The sequence below is a fragment of the Hydractinia symbiolongicarpus genome, chromosome 2 (assembly GCF_029227915.1).
Source record: "Hydractinia symbiolongicarpus strain clone_291-10 chromosome 2, HSymV2.1, whole genome shotgun sequence".
In the NCBI taxonomy this organism is placed as follows: domain Eukaryota; kingdom Metazoa; phylum Cnidaria; class Hydrozoa; order Anthoathecata; family Hydractiniidae; genus Hydractinia; species Hydractinia symbiolongicarpus.
Window position 1 is genome coordinate 10909624 of NC_079876.1, and position 24643 is coordinate 10934266.

Sequence of the window (24643 nt, forward strand, 5' to 3'; positions counted from 1 at the left end):
TTTGCTATTGTGAGTATATATTATGGTCCTCATACCAGCTCAGGAAAAGTTTTAGTTAATAGACAGGCCACCTGGATCAAGCAAAAAAAAAACATATTCTAAGAATTCTGATTTTAAGAAAGAAATTGAAAGATTAAGTGAGAGGGTACTTCGTCCTTTACGTAACTAGTGTACCATGTTTTGTTTACCATCTTGAAAAAATATCAAGTTTGTTGTGGACCGTGCTGACCTGTTCTGTGATTTATTCAGAGGCAAAGTCGTTTTTTACAAAAAAGGTACAAGAAGTTTCGAACGTGTTTTGATGAGGACGTAGCTAAGCAAAATGGCTTTTTTGTTGAAACAGACCGCTAATTTGTTGGCTAAAACGACACGAAGAAGCATATTATCTCCACCAATTGTTAAAAGTTCAGCATCAAGTTCTTTACTACGGAAATGTTTTTCAATAAGCAGGTAATAATTTAATAATTTTAATTACCCCCGTCTTAATTTTTAAAATGCCCACGTGGTGGTGGGATGAGCTACTTTCACTTTCGATAAAGCGGCTGCGCCCAAAGGGATATGTAAAAAGCCTTCAGCTACCTTAAAACCTGCAGTCTTTTATCAATTCAGCTATTTTGTTTTAAAATAACATAATAATTTTTATGATAATATAGGGAAACCCCAGAATTGCGAATCAGTAAGTAATTGTTACCATCTCTTTAATTTATGAAAGTGTTTTATCCAGAAACCATGAAAACCATAATTTTTACTTACTAGGGACTCCTGCAAACAAGAAGCAAGTAATAGTTGAAGGATACTGACCGGTTTTGATATTGTACTGTAACACAAAGCCTGAGGTCAAAAGTACCCTTGACCAAGGGCATTTTATTTTACAATGTAATTTCAAAACTGGTTAGTCATCATCATCATTTCTTGGCTTAACACCCGTTTTGCATGCTAGTATGGGTTGGACGGGGTATATTAATGACCCTCTTTCAATCTGATATGGACTGTGTTAGATCTAAACTCAACTTCCTCTGTATCAAGTCTGTCCTTATAACATCCTGTCAAGTCATATTCGGTCTGCCTCTGGGCTTTGCCACAGGAACTATCAAGTCTACACACTTTCTTACCCAATTATCCTCCTCCATTCTTTCCAAGTGCCACAGCCAATTCAATCTTCTTATCTGGTTAACATCTTTAATTTTACGGATACATAGCCTGCTTCTTAGCTCATCTGAACTCTTTCTGTCTCTCAGAGTGGCGTTACTCATCCACCTAACCATTCTCATATCATTCCTTTCTAAACGGTCAAGATCTTCCTGCTTCACTGCCCATGTCTCACTACCGTACAACATAACACTTCTTACACAGGCCTCATACAACCTACCCTTTACCTCAATTGACAAGACTCTCCTAGTCAACAAAGGAAGTAACTCTCTGAACTTTTTTCAAGCAGAACCTATCCTGCAAGTAAAACTTCTTCCAGTACCTCCTTCACTGCCCAACATCTCACCTAAGTAACAGAAGTTCATAACTATCTCTAACAAGACACTGTTGTACTATATTAAAGCTGAAAATACTTCATTCTCTATAATCTCACCTTTGCAACGCTTGCATACAAACTGAATGTCAGCTCTTAACCTTCCACCAATACTACTGCACTTCTTATGTATCCAATGCTTGCAAGTCTAACAATAAATTGAGTTACTACCAACCCCTTTTCACAAGGCCACTTTCCAACTACAAGGTCACACTTGCCTGCAATGCTACTAATCATGACTTTAGGCTTTGCTGTGTTCACACTTAGCCCCTCTTCTTCTAGTCCTTTCTTCCACTTCAAAAACGTTTCAACTAATTCTTCCTTCGACTCTGCTATGAGAACCAAGTCATCCGCATACAATAACTCCCCTGGACAACCTGTTCTGAACTCTATTGACAGCGCTCCTAAGACTGGAACAAACAAGAAAGGACTAAGTACAGAACGCTGGTGTACACCAACATTTACACTAAATTCATCACTAAGTGAATCGTTAATCCGGACACGACTTCTAGCATTGCTGTACATAGACTGTACCATCGTAACTAGCCACTCATCCAGACCTAATTTTCTCATTGCCCACCAAATAACTTTACGTGGCACTCTATCAAAAGCTTTCTCTAAATCTACAAAGGCAAAATAGAGATTCTTTCTCTTTCCTAGATACTTTTCCTGGAGCTGTCTGAGTAAAAATATGGCATCTGTAGTGCCACACCCTGGAACAAAACCAAATTGCATCTTATCTATATCAATTCTTTCTCTAAGTAACTTATCAATTACTCTTTCAATAACTTTCATTACTTGACCAACCAACTTCAAACCTCTATAGTTACGCCTTTCTAATGCATCACCCTTGCCCTTGAAACAATTCACTATTATACTCGACTGCCACTCACTCGGAATAGCAACATCCTTTATAATCTGATTAGCATGGCCCCTCCTGGAAATAATAGAGAGGGTATATCCCTCGATATTTGTAATATATGCACATCTACCTGTCTCTCTGTCTGCCTGTCTGTCTGTCTGTCTGTCTGTCTATGTTTAGCTGGTCCTTTTGTCCACCTGGAGGTATCATCAGTATCCATTTTATTACCTGACTGTATCTAGTCTGCAATTAAATATTTCTTTATGAACAAAATAAACAAAGCTATGTTTAAGTTGCTATTCTCAAGGCACCAAGGAAAAAAACACATGTTCGATTGTAATACTTTTCGAATTCATGATCATTCGATTTTAAAAGTTTGTAAGTACACAAAACAAATTCGAAACATTGTTTATGTGAATTGAAACGAAAAGAAAGTAACCTACTTTTATATTTTTTGTGTGCTTTGAAAATGTTTTTTATTTGTTTACGATTTTATGTTACCACTTTAATAATAGCTACCTAAATCGGTTAGTATGGCTTCATACAAAAACCTACCCTTTATTGCCTTCTCCTTAGCACATAGTATATATCAACTTTATATAAATATTCTGAAAAAGCTTAAAAAGATAAGTATTTGAGAGAAAATATTTAGACAGCTTTTAGATAACTTAGTCTGAAAGATTATTCTCCACCTTTACAGAACTCTGGAAGTTTGACAACGAGATTTTTCAAAAATTCCAAAATAATAATGAGCAACTTTTTATCATGGCATTTTTATTGATATTATATCTCGCTAATAGAAATTGTTACTGCATATACTTAAGAACAATTTGATTAATGCCTTTAAAAACTAACATAGCATTAATTTGATGGGTAATAAATTTTACTTATAAAAATAATAGACAAATTTCACAAATTGTATGCACCAACTACCATCATTAAAATCTTTATATGCACCAACTACCATCATTAAAATCTTCATATAGACCAACTACCATCATTAAAATATTAATATACACCAACTACCTTCATTAAAATCTTTATATGCACCAACTACCATCATTAAAATATTAATATACACCAACTACCTTCATTAAAATCTTTATATGCACCAACTACCATCATTAAAATATTAATATACACCAACTACCTTCATTAAAATCTTCATATGCACCAACTACCATCATTAAAATATTAATATACACCAACTACCTTCATTAAAATCTTTATATGCACCAACTACCATCATTAAAATCTTTATATGCACCAACTACCATCATTAAAATCTTTATATGCACCAACTACCATGATTAAAATATTAATATACACCAACTACCTTCATTAAAATCTTCATATGCACCAACTACCATCATTAAAATATTAATATACACCAACTACCTTCATTAAAATCTTTATATGCACCAACTACCATCATTAAAATCTTTATATGCACCAACTACCATCATTAAAATCTTCATATGCACCAACTACCTTCATTAAAATCTTCATATAGACCAACTACCATCATTAAAATATTAATATACACCAACTACCTTCATTAAAATCTTCATATGCACCAACTACCTTCATTAAAATCTTCATATAGACCAACTACCATCATTAAAATCTTTATATGCACTAACTACCATCATTAAAATATTAATATACACCAACTACCTTCATTAAAATCTTCATATGCACCAACTACCATCATTAAAATATTAATATACACCAACTACCTTCATTAAAATCTTTATATGCACCAACTACCATCATTAAAATCTTTATATGCACCAACTACCATCATTAAAATCTTCATATGCACCAACTACCTTCATTAAAATCTTCATATAGACCAACTACCATCATTAAAATATTAATATACACCAACTACCTTCATTAAAATCTTCATATGCACCAACTTCCTTCATTAAAATCTTCATATAGACCAACTACCAACAGTAAAATCTTCATTATACCAAACTACTAAGATTAGAATATTAATATACACCAACTATCAACAGTAAAATCTTCATATGCACCAACTACCGTCATTTAAATCTTCATATGCACCAACTACTGTCATTTAAATCTTCATATGCACCAACTACTGCCAATAATATCTTCGTATACACCAACTACCATCATTAAGCTTGTCATATACACCAACTATCAACATTAAGATCTTCATATACATCAACTTTTTAAATTTAGTATATTCAACATTTCATCTGCCTTGAGAGCGCAAATTATGAAGAAATTTTTTGCGCAACTTAATTTTGACAATGCGTGGTACCAAAACAGCTCTATTTTCTCGAATATACATCTGATTTCGTAAGAAACATAATGTTACTTATTAACTTAAGGCTTAGGCTGAGGCTATAGCATTTTTGACCTTTTTTCGAAACTTTGAAACTTTCAAAAGTGTTCATTCGCGAAAGTTTATTTAGTACAAACTTTTTAAATAATCGATTTGCGAAAGTTTATCCACGAAAGGATTAATAATGAATTTTCATATTACCTTCGAATTGCTAAGTTTTATCCACAAAATTCGCGAGTTCTGCACCCGCGAAAGTTCGCTTAAATTCTCGGATTGAAGTATAAGTGCTTGGTAAATGAAAAAACAAAACGGTTGTTTAAATCGGTTTTATCAAAATATGAAGAAAAAGCGATTCCGCGAGAATTAATATTCATGAAATCCGCGAATGGTAAGTTCTCCAAAAATATTCGCAATAAGTAACTTTCGCAAAATTGACAAATACTCACAAAATTCGAAACTGAAGGGATTTTGTTTTTGAACCCAAATCTAAGTGATATATATTACAGGCCACTGAAGCTTCACTCTAGACGTCAATCAAAAATGCAAATGCAAAAATGCCCTGCTAAATCTCTCATACGTTGTGCCAATGCTACGCCAGAGAAAACCTCTCTACGCCAAATTTCTCGCTTATTGTATTATAGTGCCTTTAGGTTTTAACCAAGAAACCATGCACGGAAGAAACTTTTACAAACCCTCGTGTGTATGTAACGAAACAGATGCAGCTAAGTTTTATAATATCATGTAGCAACCAAAGCATATTCCGTTTATGCGCGCGTGACTTAAAATAGAGGTTTTCTCTGGTGCAGCATGACACTTTTTTTTACGACGCAGCGTTTTTAACTTAGGAGGTAAAAGCACCTTTAGCCGTCGGTTCAAGGAGGCGAACGCATCATTGTGCTCATTATTGTGCAATATTTAGGAGGCTTTTGCCCGTTTTTATTTAAATTTTTAGTGATACTGGTAGCATGTTGTTTAAAAGGAAAAAAAACAATCTTTTATAAGGAAGAAGTTTGTAAGAGTTTATCGCGAAATTGTAAAAAATCGTCCCCAGGGTTTATTTTCTATGCCAAACCCGCTAGCGCTTACCTGGTGTCAAAAAGACAAAAAACCCTAGGGACGAGGTTGGAAGAAAGGATGGTAATAAATTGACGCCAAGGTCAGGCTCCACAAACTTTTGCGTGTTCGAGCGCAGGGTAGACTTGGCTTTATGGTCTGTATTTTGTATTGTAAGTTCTGTAATTTTCGCTTTCATGTCTTTCACGTGATCTTAAAATGTACTACACGATATTATAAAAGCCACAGCCACAGGGAAGTTTCATATTCACCGAGCAACAAAACGATTAAAGCGATTGTTTGCGCATTTATAGACAAGGTAAAATTAAAAGCAACATGTTTTACTCGTGTTTCTGTTGTCTGGGTAATTATAAAAATATTAAAATATTGGTTTTTTAGCGCTATGGATAGCAGCTCTAGCTAGCTATCTGCTATCTATAGCATAAAGCAGCCGGACCAGGCCAGTCCAATGTTGTTTGTACGGTTTTTTTGGAAAACGTGTGAAACCAATATTTTTTTTTAAGCAAAAAACAAGCTTTTACAAGTAATTTTACAGTTCTCATTATTAATTTATTGTGCTCTCATGTTGATCATCAATACTAAAATAAGATTTTGTTTAAAAGTAACATGTGCAGGTGTGTAGCTAGCTGAGCTAGCGAGCTATAGTTAGCTTTTTACATTTTGTTTAACTGTTTTTTTTTATTTATTTTGAACTGGATTTGTTATGGGCAGAATAATTTTTAAACCTAGCTAGCTGGATTGTATATAAGCTACAAAGACAAATGATATTTTCTTAAGGGTTTTAGAAATTTTTTTTCGGGCCCCATTAGCGTGATATCGCTGCTAAGATTCAAACCCCCTCCCCCCTCTTTTAGCAGATTTCCGTCCGTTTGGATAAATCTTGGAAGGCTCAGGGGCGTGTTTTGTAGATAAAAGTTATCGGAATTGATGACAAGAGGAATTAGGCTCACAAACGATAAAGACTTTTCAGGCCGTAAACAAATTTTTGAAATATCTCAATCCCTAGCGGATTTTTTTTTCAAACTTGGTTAAGCAATGATCTTTCTATATCAAATAAACCGTTTCAAAGATTGTGCAGCCAATTCTTGTGTTATGAAGTAGAGCTAATTTCATATGCTAATTGTATACAAGAAACCATTATAAGCTGCTGGATCTTCAAAATGATGTATCTATGTTTTTTATATATATATATTGTTTATATATTTTACATCAATATTGCTAATAAGTACGTATGTAAAACTCATTTATATACATTAAATTTATATTTAATAAATTTTAATTTAGGTGAAAATACTGGCAAATTCTGCCATTAAATATTTAAATTCTGCCATTAAATATAATATAAATTTTCGTGCCTTTATTCTTAAAACAATTTAAACATTTAATAGGTTCTAATTTGCACCCGTGACATAAAAAAGAAGACAAGGAAAAGTAATCCAATTAAATACATATATTTTCGTATAATGCCATACACAATTTATAGTGACTCCTTAGTTGAAACTTTAAGAGGAAAAGTTTAAATTGCAAGAAAATTTTGTATTCTGTTTACTTCTGTTTTTCACATAAAATTACCATATATACAATATACACAGGTAAAAAAAAGTATAAACAACAGACTGCAATGATTGGAAAATATAAGGGAAAAAAACTAACAATAAATTTCGTTAAACTCTTTCTTAAACAGAGAATACAGTAGTTAAGAAATACATATGCATATTCGGTATATATTTGTTTTTAGTTGAGTGTTGTTTAAGCCTGTTTGTTATCCAGAGTAAACCTGAAGGACCGCCTGATCATTATCATTCTTTTGAGGGTTTTTCATACTGTTTTTTAGTGTAAAAATGAGCAAGGCATTTATCCAAAAACCTGCCCCTGATTTCGAAGGCACTGCTGTGACAGAAAAAGGAGAATTCAAAACAGTTAAGCTTTCAGATTACAAAGGTATGATTTTGTGTTTTTGCTTTATTTACTCAAGATGTTAAGGGAGTATTACTAAACAGTGATCGTGATTTTCTAAGTAAAAGTTTTCTGTTTACTTTTTCTGGTTTGTAAAAACATTTCTGTTTATCTTTTATGATAGAAGATTTCCACAAAATGTCCACAAATGTCTTGTTAAGTGGCAGAGAATTAGTGAAACGAGTTTCAGATTCTGTGTGGTTGTGAGGGATAGTTTTTTTAATTATGTCACAAGTTTCACTTTCTTGTTGTATAGGGATTTGTTTTAATGTAGATTCTTACACTGCAACATAAATTAATAATTTTTTATCCATTGAAAAAAGAGATGGTTGAACCAAAAAAAATGCAAAAAGTGCGATTTAAGACGACAGAAAGAAAAAAATATGCATTTTTGAAATAAATATATATAATTACAAATAATTTCATAACTACGTTATTAGAAAAAAAAAATCGGGAACCTTTTTGAATTTAATGTATGCTGAATGTAGTTGTGCAGAAACCATGCGTTCAGAAAAAAAGCCGTTTTAAAACGTATGGTGAAAAAAAAATGTTGTCTTTATTCCATTTATTGTTGTTGATATTGATGTATATTGATTCTCTTCAATATCTAGTTATCTGTTTAACCAATTTAAAGATCTGATTGATGCTCACTATTTAACCAAAAAAGAATGCTTGTGTCCTGCAGTTTTTGAGTACCTCTGCATACAAGCCTATGCCCCTAAACCTGCATGCCTGTGCCCCTGAACCTGCATGACTGTGCCTACAATTTCGCTTAGCTTTCCTCTTACAACACACACAAAAAAACTCAAAAAAAAAGATGTAAGTATTAAAAGGACAAAAACACCATTAAACCTGTAACACTCTCCTCCACATATGTATAGTTGTTGCTTTATGTTGTAGGGAAGTATCTCGTGTTTTTCTTCTATCCACTGGACTTCACGTTTGTTTGTCCCACTGAAATTATTGCATACAGTGACCGTGTTGAAGAGTTTCAAGCAATTGGTTGTGAAGTTTTGGCTTGCTCAATTGATTCACAGTTTTCACATTTAGCATGGTCAGTATAGCTTCCTAATCATGAACATGTTTTTAAATTTCTGCAAATAAATCGAAATTACATATTTCACGGGATTTTTTTGCAAATACTCCTTTTCCGTTACCAAATGATGGTTGGAATTTTGCATAAAAACAAATGAATTTGCGTAAGCTTTGAACCTAACTATCATATAGATGTATATAGATTTTGCAGATTTGATCTCATAAATCAGTTTAAAATTTGGCAAAAATTTTTTTAATGAACAAAAAATATTTATCAGAATTTAATTACTCAAGGCAATCCGCAAAATACACAAACATTTTTCGTAATTTCAGACACCTTGATTCATTGTGTTTTGTGTCCAAATATTTCTTATTTGTGTGTGTTTTACATAGAGTACTGTCATTGAAATGTTTGTTCAAATGGTCACGTTATTTTCGGTTAGAATTTTGCAGAACATAAAAAACACGTTTTATATTTTATTTATATTCAGGACTGAGCAGCCTCGAAACAAAGGTGGTCTGGGTAAAATGAAAATTCCAATCCTCTCAGATTTGACAAAACAAGTGTCACGTGACTATGGCGTGCTTTTGGAAGATCAAGGAATTTCGCTCAGGTATAATTTTTTTAGAAGTTGTCAGTTCTGAATAATCAATAATTTTTTCAACTTTTGATAAGTTCCTTATAAACGACCCACTGACTCCTGTAAGTAAACTATATTAGGATTTCAGATTTCAGACAAAAAAATTAAAATAAAATTTCGCAGGTTTTTAATTTGAGGACAAATTCGCAAAATTTTCTCTCCGCGTGTTTTCTTAAAGTAACTTTAAGAAATGAGAACCTCCTAGAATAGAAAATATTGATATCTCCTAAGTAACCTGACATATAATTGAGCTGCTAAAGTTTCACCCCAAAAAATTTCACCTCCAAAAATTATTTTAAATCCGTGATATGTTAGTAATGTAAAAGTTTCCGTGTTTAGAGGCCTGTTTATCATCGATGACAAAGGTACTCTTCGACAAATCACTATCAATGATTTACCTGTCGGTCGATCAGTCGATGAAACTTTGCGACTTGTACAAGCTTTGAAGTATACTGACAAGCATGGTGAAGTGTGTCCTGCTGGATGGAAGCCAGGTGCAGATACTGTAAGTCACTGTTTCTTACTTCACGCATCGTAAAAAAATATTTTTGACACTCCATCAGTTTCAAAGAAAGCTGTCCATTCAGTTGTGGAAAGCAAATATTGCGATCGAAAACGCGAATTTAAGTTGGAGTTATAATTTAGAATTGTATAGAGAATTATCTTAACCATTACGCAAAGTTCACCTTCTCGTCAAAGAAGACCGAAATACACGCCATCCATTAGCCATGACTAGCGATCACTCAACTTTAAAAATATCAAAATGAAGACCCATATAAAGGAGCTTCTTTTCAGGCCCCCCCACCTCCATCGACGTTGCCAGTTATCGGGTTTAATAATAAAAGATGTCGGCGAAAAAATCATTGGTTTTTAAAAAAATATTTCGGCGTCTACGGAAAATTGTTCGCGATCGTGCAATATCGTAATATAATATTCTCTTTTTTCTTTAGATCAAAACGGACAACGCTGAAGAATATTTCAAGAAACAATAAGCACGTTGAATTTGTTAGAAAAAAATTTAATTCTTCATCTTAATAGATTTTTATTTACATGTGATTTTTTGAGTAACAGTTTGATGTGTATGTCTCCCTTATGTTGATTGATGTGTGGCAACATACTGATAAATATTTGAACTTGCTAACAATCTCATTTGCGTACATCTTATTTGTTTTATGTCTAGAAAATGCTATGTTTACATTTAACAGAATCAAATAGTATAAAAACGAAGCTCGTATAGAAAATATATTACTAGTTATATATTGCTGTTCTCTTTTCCCGCTCTCTGGGTGTTTGTGGCAGCCAATCTCGTTCCCAGGGTTTTTTGTCTCTCATCAACGCTTAATAATACTCGCCGTCCGATCGCAAAAAAGAGACAACGCGTCCTGGGATCGAGGTTGTGTGTCAGCGTTACGCCCATAATGCAAATGGCGTTCAATACTCGCCGAAGATGTTTTCTGAACTCTATAAATCCGTCTGGAATTTTTGCAAAGTGTTATCGAAATCATTTAAACCTCTAAAAAGAAAATTTTTTTGCCACTGGAAGGTTTTTCCACACAACTGCAGAATCTATTTCTTAAACCTAACGAGAAAATGCGAAATTAATGTTTACACTAGGTATATCCCGGGATTTCTCTTTCATAATCTGCTGTCCAATTTTTTTAGAATGAGAAAAAAAAAATCGTGGGGACGAGATTGTATGGAATGCTTTCGAAATCGAGGGAATTGTTGACAAAAAGTTTGAACAACGTTTGTTGGTATATTACAAGGTGGCCAATATATAATCCAATATATATCGAGGGGGGTTCAAACCTCATTTTACTAATGTCATCACTTATTTTTCTGATATTTTTCGATAAAAATGCCTGACTTTTCCCTCATTTTTTCACCTTCTTTGGAACGGAACAGATATTCTGTTAGAACCTTGGGTTACCCCCAGGCCCTGGGTTCCAGGTTGAGGAGCAACGTTTTTGTTGTAGCACGTTTCCTGGATTTAATGCTGTCTCTTAAATACTGATTGGGTCAAGATTGATCCACAGTTAATTTTTTTCGCTATCTACAAAATTCCGACACACTGAACAATGTTTACAATAAAATTTAAATTTTTTTTTGGTCCATCCCCAACTCTCTTAATTTTCAGAAACATATAACAGAAATTGGGCGTGGATTTAATTCAGCGATCGACCGAAATGGTATTTCGTCACGTGGGTAAAATTTCGCGATCAGTTTTAGAATTTAGCGTCAAATTAATTTAGGACTGATAAAAAGAACATTACATTTTTTGCAAACTAGTATTTTTTTAGAAAGATGCAAATAAAAATATCTTCAATATTATATCGAAAGCATTTCGCTCAAATCATCGAGTCTAAGTTCCTTTTCTATTTTTGATTTTAGCGTCGATATGTAATTGCGCGAATGGTAAAATATTTTTTATTCAGCGAATTTGTGGTATTTGTCACAAATTCGCCACATTTTGTCTACGCACAAGTTTGTCTTTGTCTTATTATGTTTAGTATTTTATCTCTAACCTGTAAAATAAAATTTAGAAGCAGTGTGAACATGCCAATCTGGGCGTTGGCGAAAGCTTGCTGAAAGATATATTTGGATATGTCGTAGATTTTGTTGTTCTTATTATTTTTTAAGTTTGTCTTTATTAACCTTTTTATTGCTTCAACTTTCCTTGTGTTTAAATTTGGCAGCGTGTTATTGCGTCAATCATTTTGTACACAGTGTAGAATAGCAACTGCTCGCCAAACACAATTTTTTGCGCCAAAAGTAAACTTTCATTACAAAATATATTAATTTTCCCTTACCAAAATTATTATATTATACTTCCGTTTTAAAGTTAATGTTGGCCTGGCGAATACATCTAACAGTTTTTTTTTGTTACACGACCAATGAAAGGTTTCTTTTACTTTTGTTAGAAATGTCAATAAATGCACGTTAAAAGATAAAACCCAAGTTAAATCCACTTCAAGTCCATAAAGTGTTCGCCTGTGCTAAATTAAACCCAGGCAAACATTTGTGCAAATAAAGTAGCTTGCTAAGTATTCAGTAGAACTTCTTTCCATAGCTTGCATCAGAGCAGGTCTTGTTCGTGACAAAAAGATTAACAATCAAATTAAATGGCTCAATTTCATAAAAAAAAGTCATTTTGAAACAACGATAACAATCTATTGGATATATATACACTAATCTTTTTCCTACTTCAGCTCCTTTCTTAAGAGATACTCAGTACATCACCTGGAGCAGCAACTTTCAACCTAAATAAAAAAAGTTATAACAACTAGTTTGTTTTGAAAACATCGCCATATTGGATTGATTCACAGCTTTGATTAAAGAGGGGTTGTTTTCACAGTTCTCAGGGGTTCTGTTTGCTTTTGTTTAGCTCAGATTTCATGCTAATGATGAGGAAGAAAGATGAGATGACGATAAAATTTTCGTGCTTTTACAGATGTTTAAGAAGAGCAACAACTCAAAGTTTACCTCCTATTTTAAAAAAACTTAATCACATACTTTCCACTTCACAACTTCAACTTACTTTTCTGCTGCTATCATACTACCACTCTCACCACTGATTTGCAATACTGTTGGTGTCATCAGGGTAGGCGGTCCATGATCACGCCGAGTGTCGCGTGTCAACCCGTAATAATTGTCACTTAGTTTGTGTGCAAACCCATCCGGTAGATTAGGATCTGGCATTGTCCTATAAAAAAACCCCACACGATGACATTTCAGTAAAATAATTACCTGAAAATGTTTCACCTAAAAAAGAAAACTTCGAATTGATACATCGGTTTCCCACTTTAGGATCAAAGCATTCGCGAATAGAATGGTTGTTACAAAGGTTTACGATTGACGAAAATCTTCAATTGGCGGATTCATTTTACCCCATTACAAGGTTCTTGTGAGAATTTACTGATGTTTTCATTTTCGTAAATAAATATTGCAAACACAAAAGTAAGTTTCTTAGTAAGTAGATTAGCTTTTTTTCCTGCTAAAAATATTTTTCAGACTTCTCAATACCAAATTAAACAAAAAATATACTCTGAGGTCAACGTTATTTTATTGCTTACTAGCACATTAGACATTAAAAATACTGTGGACCACCCAAAAAATTATTATTAATGGTGTAGAAAATCAATCCTTTTGCGTTTATAATCGTTAAATGCAAAAAACCTGTAAATTTCACAAAAACTGGCACCAATTTATTGTTTAACAGTAAAAAAAGCACGTGTACCTCTTTTGAAGTTCATATGGATATCTAACAGCGATATTGTATTCTTTCTAAACAAAGGAAAAGTAATAATAATAAACAGGTGGTCAAAATTGTTTCAACTGACAACATGCTGCATATATATATAAAACATAATTTTATTTAACCGATACAAAAAGAACAAAAATTGCATACTTTCGACCAAAGTTTTTAAAAACTGTTTATAAAAATTATCTAAAAAAATATTCAATTTCGCAAGTTTTTAAAATCATATGCAATTAAACAAGTCATAACTTAAAATAAAGCCAGCAATTGTCACATAGAATCGTCATTTGCACTTCTCGCTTGCTGGCATAGTAAAAAAATACAAAATCAAGGAAGGTACAATCTGTAATACTGCTTTTATTTAAAAAGACCTGTGCATAATCATGAAGCAATATCTACATCACCCTATAGCTACACAATCTTGAAATCAGTGTACCATCTCCTTGAAATTCTTTTAGTGAGGGATTGATCTGAAAAATCCCATTACTTTGAATTCTCGGTAGCAAAGAATGCCAAAAGTGTGAAAGTAGAGGTTCTTTTGAGAGATTTATTGCCCATATTGGCAACTTTTTCAGATTGCATCAATGTCTTGTCGATTAAGGCGTTTTAATACATCAAGTAATTTTGCATAAAATAGCTAAGGTTTTATCCAACAATGGTTTTTATTAAAATTTAAATAAATTTTTTAGAAGCACGTAAACCATAAAATTAATTAGAATCATGACAAGGTTGGTTGAGTCACAAAACATGTATACATAGAGAGAGATATCCGTTTTTTAGAAACAATAAAAACAAGTTTAAAAGTATATATCTTAACAACATTTATAACAGCGATTATCCTTAAGAACTATAAATATTGCTATTGATGACCAATGTAAGATGTATATTGTGCATAATTAGGGTGAAGTGGCCAGGGTTGGGTATTTTTTACCATATTGTTATTTTCGCTGCATACCTAGGGTCTATTTATGCCAACAAGATCTGTAGTCAGTGATTTTGGAAACACTGGCCTTACAGTACTGTGAAAAGGTTTGTTAACAAACAAACATTCAAACATTATATCGTGGTCACCACACTAATATTATTATCTCCACGAAGAATCGTGTGTCCCACGATTTTTTCACGAGCTCCACGATTTCTATATCCAGTATAACTTAATTTTTTTTTCAAAAAGTCTTTCATTAAAGTTAATTTGTTTGTTTCAGGTTTTATCAAGTTCAACAAAGTTTGTAGTTCTTGCTTGGTGATCTCATTATAAAAGTTTAAGAACGAAGAGTGGCGATAGAAATGCTTTTTTAGATCGCGTTTTGATTCACGAACGATTAAAATCTATTATATATAGCTAGCCTTATGACAACGAATTAAAACAAAAAGTGTTAATTTATTTTTTTGCCGTCGGTTTTTGATTTAATTGATAAACTAACGGTCTTTGTTGATTTACAATAGAAGTTATCTATCGTGGATACCACGGTGTAATGTTAATTTTTGTTCGTGTAGTCAACGAAACTTGATCGTGAGCTCAAACCATTGTTAAAAAAAAGGCGTCGTGGGCTGTTATATTTGATCTCATGTCAAAAGCGTACCCGCTGCCCCGGTCTTTAGCTATGTACGGAGCCGATAAACTCTAGATATAAATATATATACAATACAACCTGGGCTATCGTGGTTCATGCATAACATGAAATAAACACGAACCACGATGTCAAGAAATCTTTTTACAGTACTGTATATGGGAAAACCCACTTTAATATATTGAGGAAAAATATGTCCAATGTTTTATCATATCTGACACAAAGTTTGTTAGAGAAATATTCATCCACTTGCTGACTACCCTACTTCACATTTAATGGCCCCCACTTGTGTAGCTATTATAGACAAGGGTGCTGACTCACCGGAAAAGCGGCAAAAACCATGGGGGCTGTCGGACAAATTCCGGCGTTTTAGAAAAAAATTAAAATTTCGCCCGGAGAAACCCGAATCAACCCGAAACAACATTTTTTTAAACATTTATTTCCATGTATCATTTTTTCTTTTAATGTCGAGGAATGGTAGTGGAAGACTGTTTTTATATCATTTATTTCATAAATAGCTGTAATAAAATCCCACAAATAATAAACTGTAAGTACGACGGCAAAATAGCACCTCCCTTCTTCTCAACAAAATGTAAATGAGAACCTTCTTCTCATAAGAATTTAAATGAGAACAATGAGCTCGTCCCGTGTTGCATTACGGGCGCAATTGGACATGTTCAAAAATATGAGGCAGTTTTTGGCCAATTGTGAACATTTAGGGTGTATGTTAAATAATTATCCTAAGTATCTTAGTCAATAATGTAACAATTTGTCATGTCTATCTCTTCAAGGAAGATAAAACTGTAACAATTAGAAATTCCCATGAAGTAATCTGTCAAAGAGAAATTAAGTGAAACATAAAAAAAAATGATAATAAAGTAACAAGCTTTTCTTTTGAAAAAATGATACTAGTCTAATAAAGTCAAGAAAAATAATGGAAAAAAACCGGTTTTCGGACTAATGAAAGTTCCGGTTGTTACTACCATAAATACAACATTATTTGCTTCAAAAACAAACAAACAAAAAATGAAAATTTTCTAACACTTTGAAAGAAAAAAAGTTACTTTTTTATCAGCATTTATCCAAGAAAGCATAAATGTTGAATTTAACTAACTGCTAAAATAACTTTTATGAATTCTCACTTTTCAGAATCTTCAAGGGAAATCTTGTATATCAAAACAAAAATGTGATAATAAAGTAAAGCTTGGTTCCCACTGTGGTTTAACTTGGGTTTAAATATACAACCTAAAATGTGGCGCCGTAGATTAGTGGTTATACTCGTACTCTGTGCGAGAGACTAGGGTTAGATTCCTCTTGACGGCGATTCAACATGGGCGAGTGAATGTTACCATAGCCCCGGGTGAACCCGAGCCATGTGAGGAAAATTGGGGAGATGGCTCTATGTGTGGGCCGTTGGATGTTGGCGGGACTTGTCTAGTAGAGCGCAGGTCCTAATTGGGTCTGTGTAGTTCAAAATGAGCATTAAATACTCTAGGACTCTCCATCTAAGCCATGGCTCCTCCTGGACATAATAGTCAGGGTATATCCCTCCATATTAGTGAAGCTAGCTTTGTAAAATATGCACATCTATCTCTCTAAAAGGTTTTAAATGTGTTTTTAAAATTAAAATAAAACCTGAGCATTCCCACTGTGTTTTAACCAGTGTGTTTTAAAAGCAAAAACATGTAGCGTTTCTCTCTTTGTCGCCCTGTGTGATTTATCAAAAATCACTGGATATTGGCGAATAAGTTTGCTAAAATTCTCTTCCTGTACCAAACTTGTTTTTTTTTCTGCAATTGTTTATTCTTTTTTCTGTCTTAACGTGAAAATGCGCAAAATGAGCCCTAAAATTGTTGAAAACTCCTTCGGCCTTTGAACTTTAAACCACAATATCAAAAATTTTTGATCTAAGGTTTTATTTTATCTGTGGTTTAAACAGGTTTTATGGCGAAAATTTTAAAACACGAACACGTTCACATTATGCCTTAACTTTAAAATCTTATTTAAAACATACCTAAAACACACTTAAACTACAGTGGGAACCGAGCTTAACAAAAATCACGCCTCGTTAGAAATCTCCAAGATCTGTATATGTTACAAAATCATCATTAAAAGCAAAAGTAGATTGCTTTAATTAAGACATATCTCTTCTAATGGATGCCTAACACCTTGCAGTACAGAAACAAAAAAATCATTTCTGAGTTCTTAAATGACACAGAAATGATAATTTTGTAACAAAAAATTGAATATTGTGTCTTATATTATCATTTTTTGCTTTGAACAAAAAGGTTTTTCCAAAAGCTAAATCTATATTTAAACAAAGCAATTATCAATTGAGACAAAAGCAGAAACACGTAAATTCAAGAACGCAGAAATGATCAGAAAGCACCGAAAAAAATATTCCTGGCAAAGTCCAAAATATTTACTAAGAAATACAAAATATTTTATAGTTCCTTAGAATTCCTGAAGATCTGTACTTGTTACAAAATTGTCATTAAGAAGTAAAAGTAGATGTCTTTATTTAGATGTCTTTATTCTTTATTCTTATTCTTTATTGTATCTTATATTATAATTTTTTTGCTTTTGAATAAAAATGTTTTACCAAAAACTAAAATTAAACTTAAAATGATTAATGAAAGTTCGGTCCACGAAAGTTTCTACATCTAAAGTAAGGTAACTAAACGCTATCACACAGCCACAGGTAATTCTCTATCGATAAACTATCGTCATCAATCATTTCGACAATAGGATTTACCAATTGAGCAGGAAGAACATAAACAACATCTGAAAAAACCTTGTAACTTTTATTTTTCTGAAAATATTGGCACTTGATGTATTTGCACCCGATTGGAACAATGTGATTGTACTATCTATTAACTCTGATGTTGCAGTTCCATAATCAATCACTTTACAAAGGTAAAACAGTTCAAGGGAGTTTGGTGGGAAATACAGAGCAATGACACCACCACAGGAAATTACACCAAAAACACTATCTGCTCCCATTTCATATAATTCGTATTCCTCAGAATTAATGTCCAATGTCATCTGCTTTAAACTCATCATCATCCTCATCATCATCCTCATCATCATCCTCATCATCATCCTCATCACCATACTCATCATCATCCTCATCATCATCCTCATCATCATCCTCATCATCATCCTCATCCTTATCATCCTCATCCTCATCATCATCCTCATCATCATCATCATCCTCATCATCCTCCTCATCATCCTCATCCTCACCCTCATCCTCATCATCATCATCATCATCAAACGGTCAAGATCTTCCTGCTTCAGTGCCCATGTCTCAACAATAAATGAATTCTCTAATTTTTTATCATTATTAAGCTTTTTAAGCTCACTCAAAAATGCATTGCATACATAACCTTGAAACAAATTATCACAATTTGTATAAGCTATAATTTCATTAAATGTACTCTGCTTCTGTAAAACATTATTCACAACTTTGCCCTTTATAGGTGAAGGTAATTCTTGTATTATATTTCCAAGGTGTTCTGATTTGCGTTTTATGTCACTATACTTTTTCTATAATTAGTGACTGATAAATCTTGTTTAACAGTGTTTAAATTCCACAGTATGTACATACCCCCATTGAGTATCCTAATACTCCGCTCCATGTGGGTCAGCCCTACTCCTTCTAGAAGGTTCCTCCCAGAATCCCTTGCCTCAGAGTATATATATAGTTGGCACATTGTTTTCATTTTCCTCTTCAGTGCTTCAGCCGAATTTGCTCCTCCGCCCTCCCTGCTAACTATTTTCTAGATATTCGCATTACCTACTATGTATATATTTGTAATATAGACTCAGCTTTATATTAGCTACTTCATCTTTATATAGTAGTATGCTCACTCATTTATCGTTGTATATATTTATTTGTTTTTGTGTATGCTCGCTGCTCTTTGTATTTATTTGTTGTTGTTTTTAGTATTCTTGCTAATAGAACTGTTTACTGCATATTTGCGTTTTTACTGTGAGTTGAACTATTTGTTACACTGATTGTTTCCATTGTTTCTTTTGACGGAGTTAACCATTCCCATGGTTGAATTCGCTCATCATTATTGTCCTCGTGAAATGGTTCTTCAGAAATGTTGAAATCAACAAATGATGGGATTAAAGTAGAGCAAACCAATCTATTTTTCTATAAAGAACCTATTTATCTACATATCTGGCTGGAAACTTCACAAGTTTGTTATTTTTTGTTAGCATGTAATTTGCTGTAGCTTGCAAGTTTACTTTTGTATAAAAACACTTTTTTACATTCTGCGCATTGAAAGGTTTTTGTCTCACTTTTTGTGCAACCCTCCTTGATGTGCATAAAATGTTAGGTTTGTGCTTATATGTTTTTTTACAAGTACTGCAATGATACAGATCGCCTTTTAGAGTGTATTTTTCAACTTTTGATGGTGTTGGTTTTAAACATTTTTTTTGCATGTCTTGTAACTTGTGTTCTAAATTTGAAACTCTCTCTGCAGCCAATATTCTTACAACTAAAATTACTCATTTTCTTGTCTAAATAAAAATTATGAAAACTATTATCAACTGTCAAAATACTTTCAAGGCTATTTACGCAACTACATTTTATTCTGTTGAGGATATTTTTGCAGTAATATTATAAATTAAATACTTTTACAAAACTAATTTAGCAATCCAGATGATAAGTCCTAACCAAAACTAGTTTTCTCTCATTACCTAAATAATTTAAAATCAATACTATATAAACACAGTAGTGACTTCAAGATCAACAGCACAACGTTTTTTTTATGAGAAAAATTTACTAAACATTCTATTCACTATATACATGCTGTGCAATGGCTTCTTTTCAAATACAAAGCAACGGTTTCTCTTAAAGATCAAATCTCCATTATCAGATATACTATATTTCTGCTTACTGTTATAAACTTTGTTACATCTTCCTTTCGAATGTTTATAAAAAATAAAAATTATTCTATTCTTTGTAATGACTTCTTCATTCATGCAATGCAATGGTTTCTCTGAGAAAACAAATTGATTTCTTCCATCTGTTATGTGTATGTATGTGTCTGTACTACTTATATTTATACTGCACCAAAATATGAAAAATAAGCTACTTTATGAACTTTCCCATTACAGTATCACCTTCTATATATATTTCAATCAATGATTGTTACAAGGTTATATATATCATTCTTACTTACTTATGTTTTGAAGTTGTAGCTTCACACCTGTCGTAGACGACCAACGTCAGTCACTTCTTTCTCTTCTTCTACTCCATCTCTAAGGAGAGGAGGATGAGAATTAGATCGAACTACAGTGACTATACTGTTTTCTGAGGCTTCATTTGTCCCGGGGATCGGAGGTTCATCTGGGAGAGTTTTGAGAAACTTGTCGAGGGCTGTTTTAAACTTTAAAACTGGACATGAAGTGATGCTTTTAGGGACTTGGGCAGGGCGTTGAAAGTTCTTGGAGCTTGATAACGAAAGCTGTTGTGTAGTTTAGCGAAGCTTGTGGAATTGTTCAGCACCGATGGTAGTTGAAAGAAACGCCCTTTTATTTGTGTTGCATGGGTTTGCATGGGTGGGTGAAGCTTTGGGACAATGCCTTCAGCTATTTTCCAACTGTATATCGCTTGATAGTGTTCACGTCGTCGTTGTAATGAGTACAATTTGAGCTGTTTAAGTGCGTTGTTGTAAGTCATTCTGTGTACACAGTTGATCTTTTTCAAGTAGCTCCATTGCAGAGCTTCTAGTACCTTGATTTGTCCTTTACTAGCAGAAGACCAGAGTTGAGAGGAGAGAACTTTTCGTGATCGCGATCGAAAGATTTGAAGAATCCAGCTTGTAAGTTGTTTTGTATTATCTACAATTTTATTTATATGCGATTTGAAGGTAGCATCATCTGTCATTAGTATTCCAAGATCTTTGTCTTGTGTTTTTGGTTGGATTTGTGTTGATACTGTTGTCTTTTCCATACTGCAGGAGTTCAAACTTTGTATTGTTGAACATCAGTTGTTTTGTTTACTCTATTCGTAGACTGAGTTTAGGTCTGCTTTCATTTTTTCAATGTCACTTTCAGAGCTAACCTTCATTATATAAGTCTTGAACCTAAAAGAGCTTTCTGTTACTCAAATATCAATCTGATTTAATTCAAATATTGTATAGTAACCTTCAGGTTTTGGATAATGTTGGTTATATACATAAAATGTTTTAAAATATTTTAAAATTTTTTGCTTGTTACTTTATTATCAGCATTTTGCTTTCCAATGCCGTTACAGATTTGTGCAATGAAGAATAATTGGTATGTTTAAAGCCATTGTATTATGATTCTTTGTCTTTTAACCACTTTTTTCCACTATTAATGCAGATTATGATACAAATGTAACATTGTTACTTTTTATCATAAATGTGCTCTGAAAGCACATATGCAGAATAAAAGTATCTTGACCTATTCATAATGACTAGTTTACAAAACTTCCCTTTATTTTGTTACATAAGTATCATTTTATGATAAAAAGATGTTTTTTCTGATTTTAGCAATGTTCACATTGCTGCCTATCTTTTTGAACATGTCCAATTCCGGCGCAACGCGTCTAGGCTTTTCTCCGGGCAGTTAGCTACAGAAAAAACCCTGAAAAAAAAACGTTTTCGGCGAGTTGGCACCCTTGTTATTACATTTGCACTGTAGTAGCTCTATTCTGACCCAACTTAGAACATGGCCCGTTTTAAGACGGGACGGACCATCTTTGGACACGGTGGCCCATCTTTTGACATGGTGGCCCATCTTTTGACATGCTGCCCTGTCAATTGACGAGCCAGGACTAACTTGCGACATAGCGTTAAAATATGTTTGCATACTTAAGACCTTTAATTTAACGTAAACTAACTACAATGAAAAAACTGAACTGCTGCAACTTTCGCCGAGGTATTGTTGTATATGGCTTGCTGAGATTAAATCGAGCTATGCATTTTAAGATTGTTGTAGGTAGCAAAAACAACACTATTTGGCAACTCATGCAAGACCATATCTTCGAATGCATTTTAAAAGCAGTTAGAGACTTCCTTGTTGAATTATCAGAGATGTTTGTGTGCATAATGACTAGCTAAATAAGTATGACTCAGATATGAAAATATAACATTTAGTTCAGTGTAATTTCATATTATATATATATTCACAGGTAGCTATAGTATAGCTAAGCTGTTGTTTAAGCTATTTTGCTATGTTTAATTTTCAATATAATCTTTGATGGAATTATTGCAACTTGACCTATTACGTAACTTGAGAGCGAGAATCGTTTTGGCTGGGGCATCCATGAATGAAATATTGTGTTATATATTCAAGAAACAGAAAGATTGACCATGATTTTAAAGAAATATTATAAGTTAATTTATATTTTATGTGATTCTTAAGAAATTTTTTTTAAAAATTCTTTCCCGACTGGACAACAGCAGGATCAAACCCACAACCACTTGGAAAGGAGTCGTAAGCTCTACCGACTGTGCTACCAATATTTGTGAATTTATGTCTGTGTTTGTTCAATTTTTAAGAAACAAATTATGACATTATATTTGTATTGCTCATTACTTTATCTATATTTGTAATATATTATATTTAGAGAATTTTAGATTTATTTTCTTCTGTATATTTTTTGTTTTCTTTTGTCCTCTCCTATAGAGATTAAGTATATTTGTCCACACCTGTCTTCAATTTTTTCTTAAATTTGAAACATTGTGTTTCCCATGTTACAAGGCTTAACTTAGTCTGGGAGTCCAAACTGACCCATGTGTGGTTGTTTCTGAAATGTGTGAAAAGTTGGATCTGTCCCTTTTTTACTACAATTTTTGTCCTTTGTCAATAGTTGGGCCTGTCCCATCCTATGACACAGTCTTTTAAAAGCATGGGAATTGTTTGTCAATAGTTGGGCCTGTCCCATCTTATGACACAGTCTTTTAAGGGCATGGAAATTGTTTGTCAATAGTTAGGCCTATCCCATCTTGTGCCACATTTTCTAAAATTGCAAGAGACCTTTGTGTATAGTTAAGTTTGTCCCATCTAATGATACGGTTTTAAAAACAAGAGATTCTATCGTCAATACAGTTCGGCCTGTATCAACTTAAGACATATTACGAGGGTGCCGATAAGCTGCATACACCGTAAAAAGTGCAGGCGTTTTCGGTCGAGTTCGGCGTTATAAAAAAAATTCAAGTATTCGCCCGAAAAAACCTGCATAGGCCCGAACAATGCCCGAACAAAAAACAGACACTAATATATGATTCAAAAAAACTATAAAAATTAAAATAAACTTACATGTGGTAGTGAAGTTCTTAGAAGAACTGTTTTTGATGGTTTTTGAAAAAGTTTACTTTATAAATAACTTATAGCTATATAAACTTTATTAACTCCTTTCTCTTCAAGTGCCTTCTTCCCAACCATCGTCCGCATGGTTTGTTACAAGGAATTGCATTTCGGGAATATTCCGGGCAAGTTCGGGAAAGTGCGGACGGTTTCGGGGGACAATCGCCAATTTTATGTGAAAATTCGCCCACACTCGCACGTATATATGCGTACGTTTGCGGCACCCTCATGACATATTTGCATACATTTGTCCAAGGTTGGGCCGGGTCCATCATTAGATGGGCTATCCTGATTGCGGACACACCGACCCGTCTTTTGACGGGACAACCTGTGTAAAGACGGGCCAGTCCTGCGTCCAAAGTTAGGCCGCTGTCCGTAGTTGGGTCAGAACAGCTCTACACTAGCTAGCTAGCTAACTAGAGAAAAATGTCTATATAGCTATATATATTTTATTATATTTTATATAACTGGTTTAGACAAGAACAAGTTCTTCTAGCACCTTTGTTGGTTCGTTTATTATTCAGACTCACTCAATTGAGCGGTCATAAATATAGCATTACGGTATTAAATATAGCTAGCTAGATAGCTACACACCTTTTACACTCAACTTAGAAATCCATTCTTCTGAAATAAAAAGTGCTGTCTACAAGCACACCGTTCGAAAATTTTCCCTAGCTACAGCAAGCTAAATCTGAATATTTCAATTCACTATTGTTAATGGTCCACAAAAAAAGAACTTACTCCCATCAGAAAATTTCTGAGACGTTGAATTGTTTTCGTTGCGGTCGCCATTTTTATTTTTGGATGACGAGTGTTTAAAACGTGATGTTAAGATGCGAAATGCTAAGAAGATGTTAATGGATTAAAAACGTTTAAGATAAAAATATGGCCTGAAGTTCTATTTTTAGGCCAGGAAATAAGTTGTTGTTTTTTTAACATCAATATCTTTAGATTGTAATTTGTTGTTAATGTAGAACTTTTGTGCCACATTAATTTTTCTACTAACACATGTCTATTTTGTGATGTCTTTATCCACTGTTTCATGTACCATG

At 33.4% G+C, this 24643-nt stretch overlaps 2 protein-coding genes across 3 annotated transcripts; one reads left to right on the forward strand and one right to left on the reverse strand.

The window, feature by feature from the left end:
• Window positions 1–278: 278 nt before the first annotated feature.
• Window positions 279–10667, forward strand: LOC130629371 (peroxiredoxin-1-like). 2 transcript variants are annotated; one of them, XM_057442528.1, is made up of 6 exons: window positions 279–450; window positions 7613–7719; window positions 8635–8788; window positions 9261–9383; window positions 9750–9915; window positions 10361–10667. In XM_057442528.1, exons 1-6 carry the CDS (start codon window positions 323–325, stop codon window positions 10400–10402), a joined length of 720 nt encoding a protein of 239 aa, XP_057298511.1. In that variant the 5' UTR covers window positions 279–322; the 3' UTR covers window positions 10403–10667. The 2 variants fall into 2 exon arrangements, with proteins under 2 accessions (XP_057298511.1, XP_057298512.1); XM_057442529.1 differs by lacking the exon at window positions 279–450 and adding an exon at window positions 5945–6076.
• A 1881-nt stretch (window positions 10668–12548) lies between these two features.
• LOC130629372 (NADH dehydrogenase [ubiquinone] 1 alpha subcomplex subunit 7-like) lies at window positions 12549–24437 on the reverse strand. Its single transcript, XM_057442530.1, has 4 exons — window positions 24333–24437; window positions 13648–13694; window positions 12949–13113; window positions 12549–12670 (listed from the first exon to the last, which is right to left on the reverse strand). Exons 1-4 carry the CDS (start codon window positions 24381–24383, stop codon window positions 12628–12630), a joined length of 306 nt encoding a protein of 101 aa, XP_057298513.1. The 5' UTR covers window positions 24384–24437; the 3' UTR covers window positions 12549–12627.
• Window positions 24438–24643: the final 206 nt, after the last annotated feature.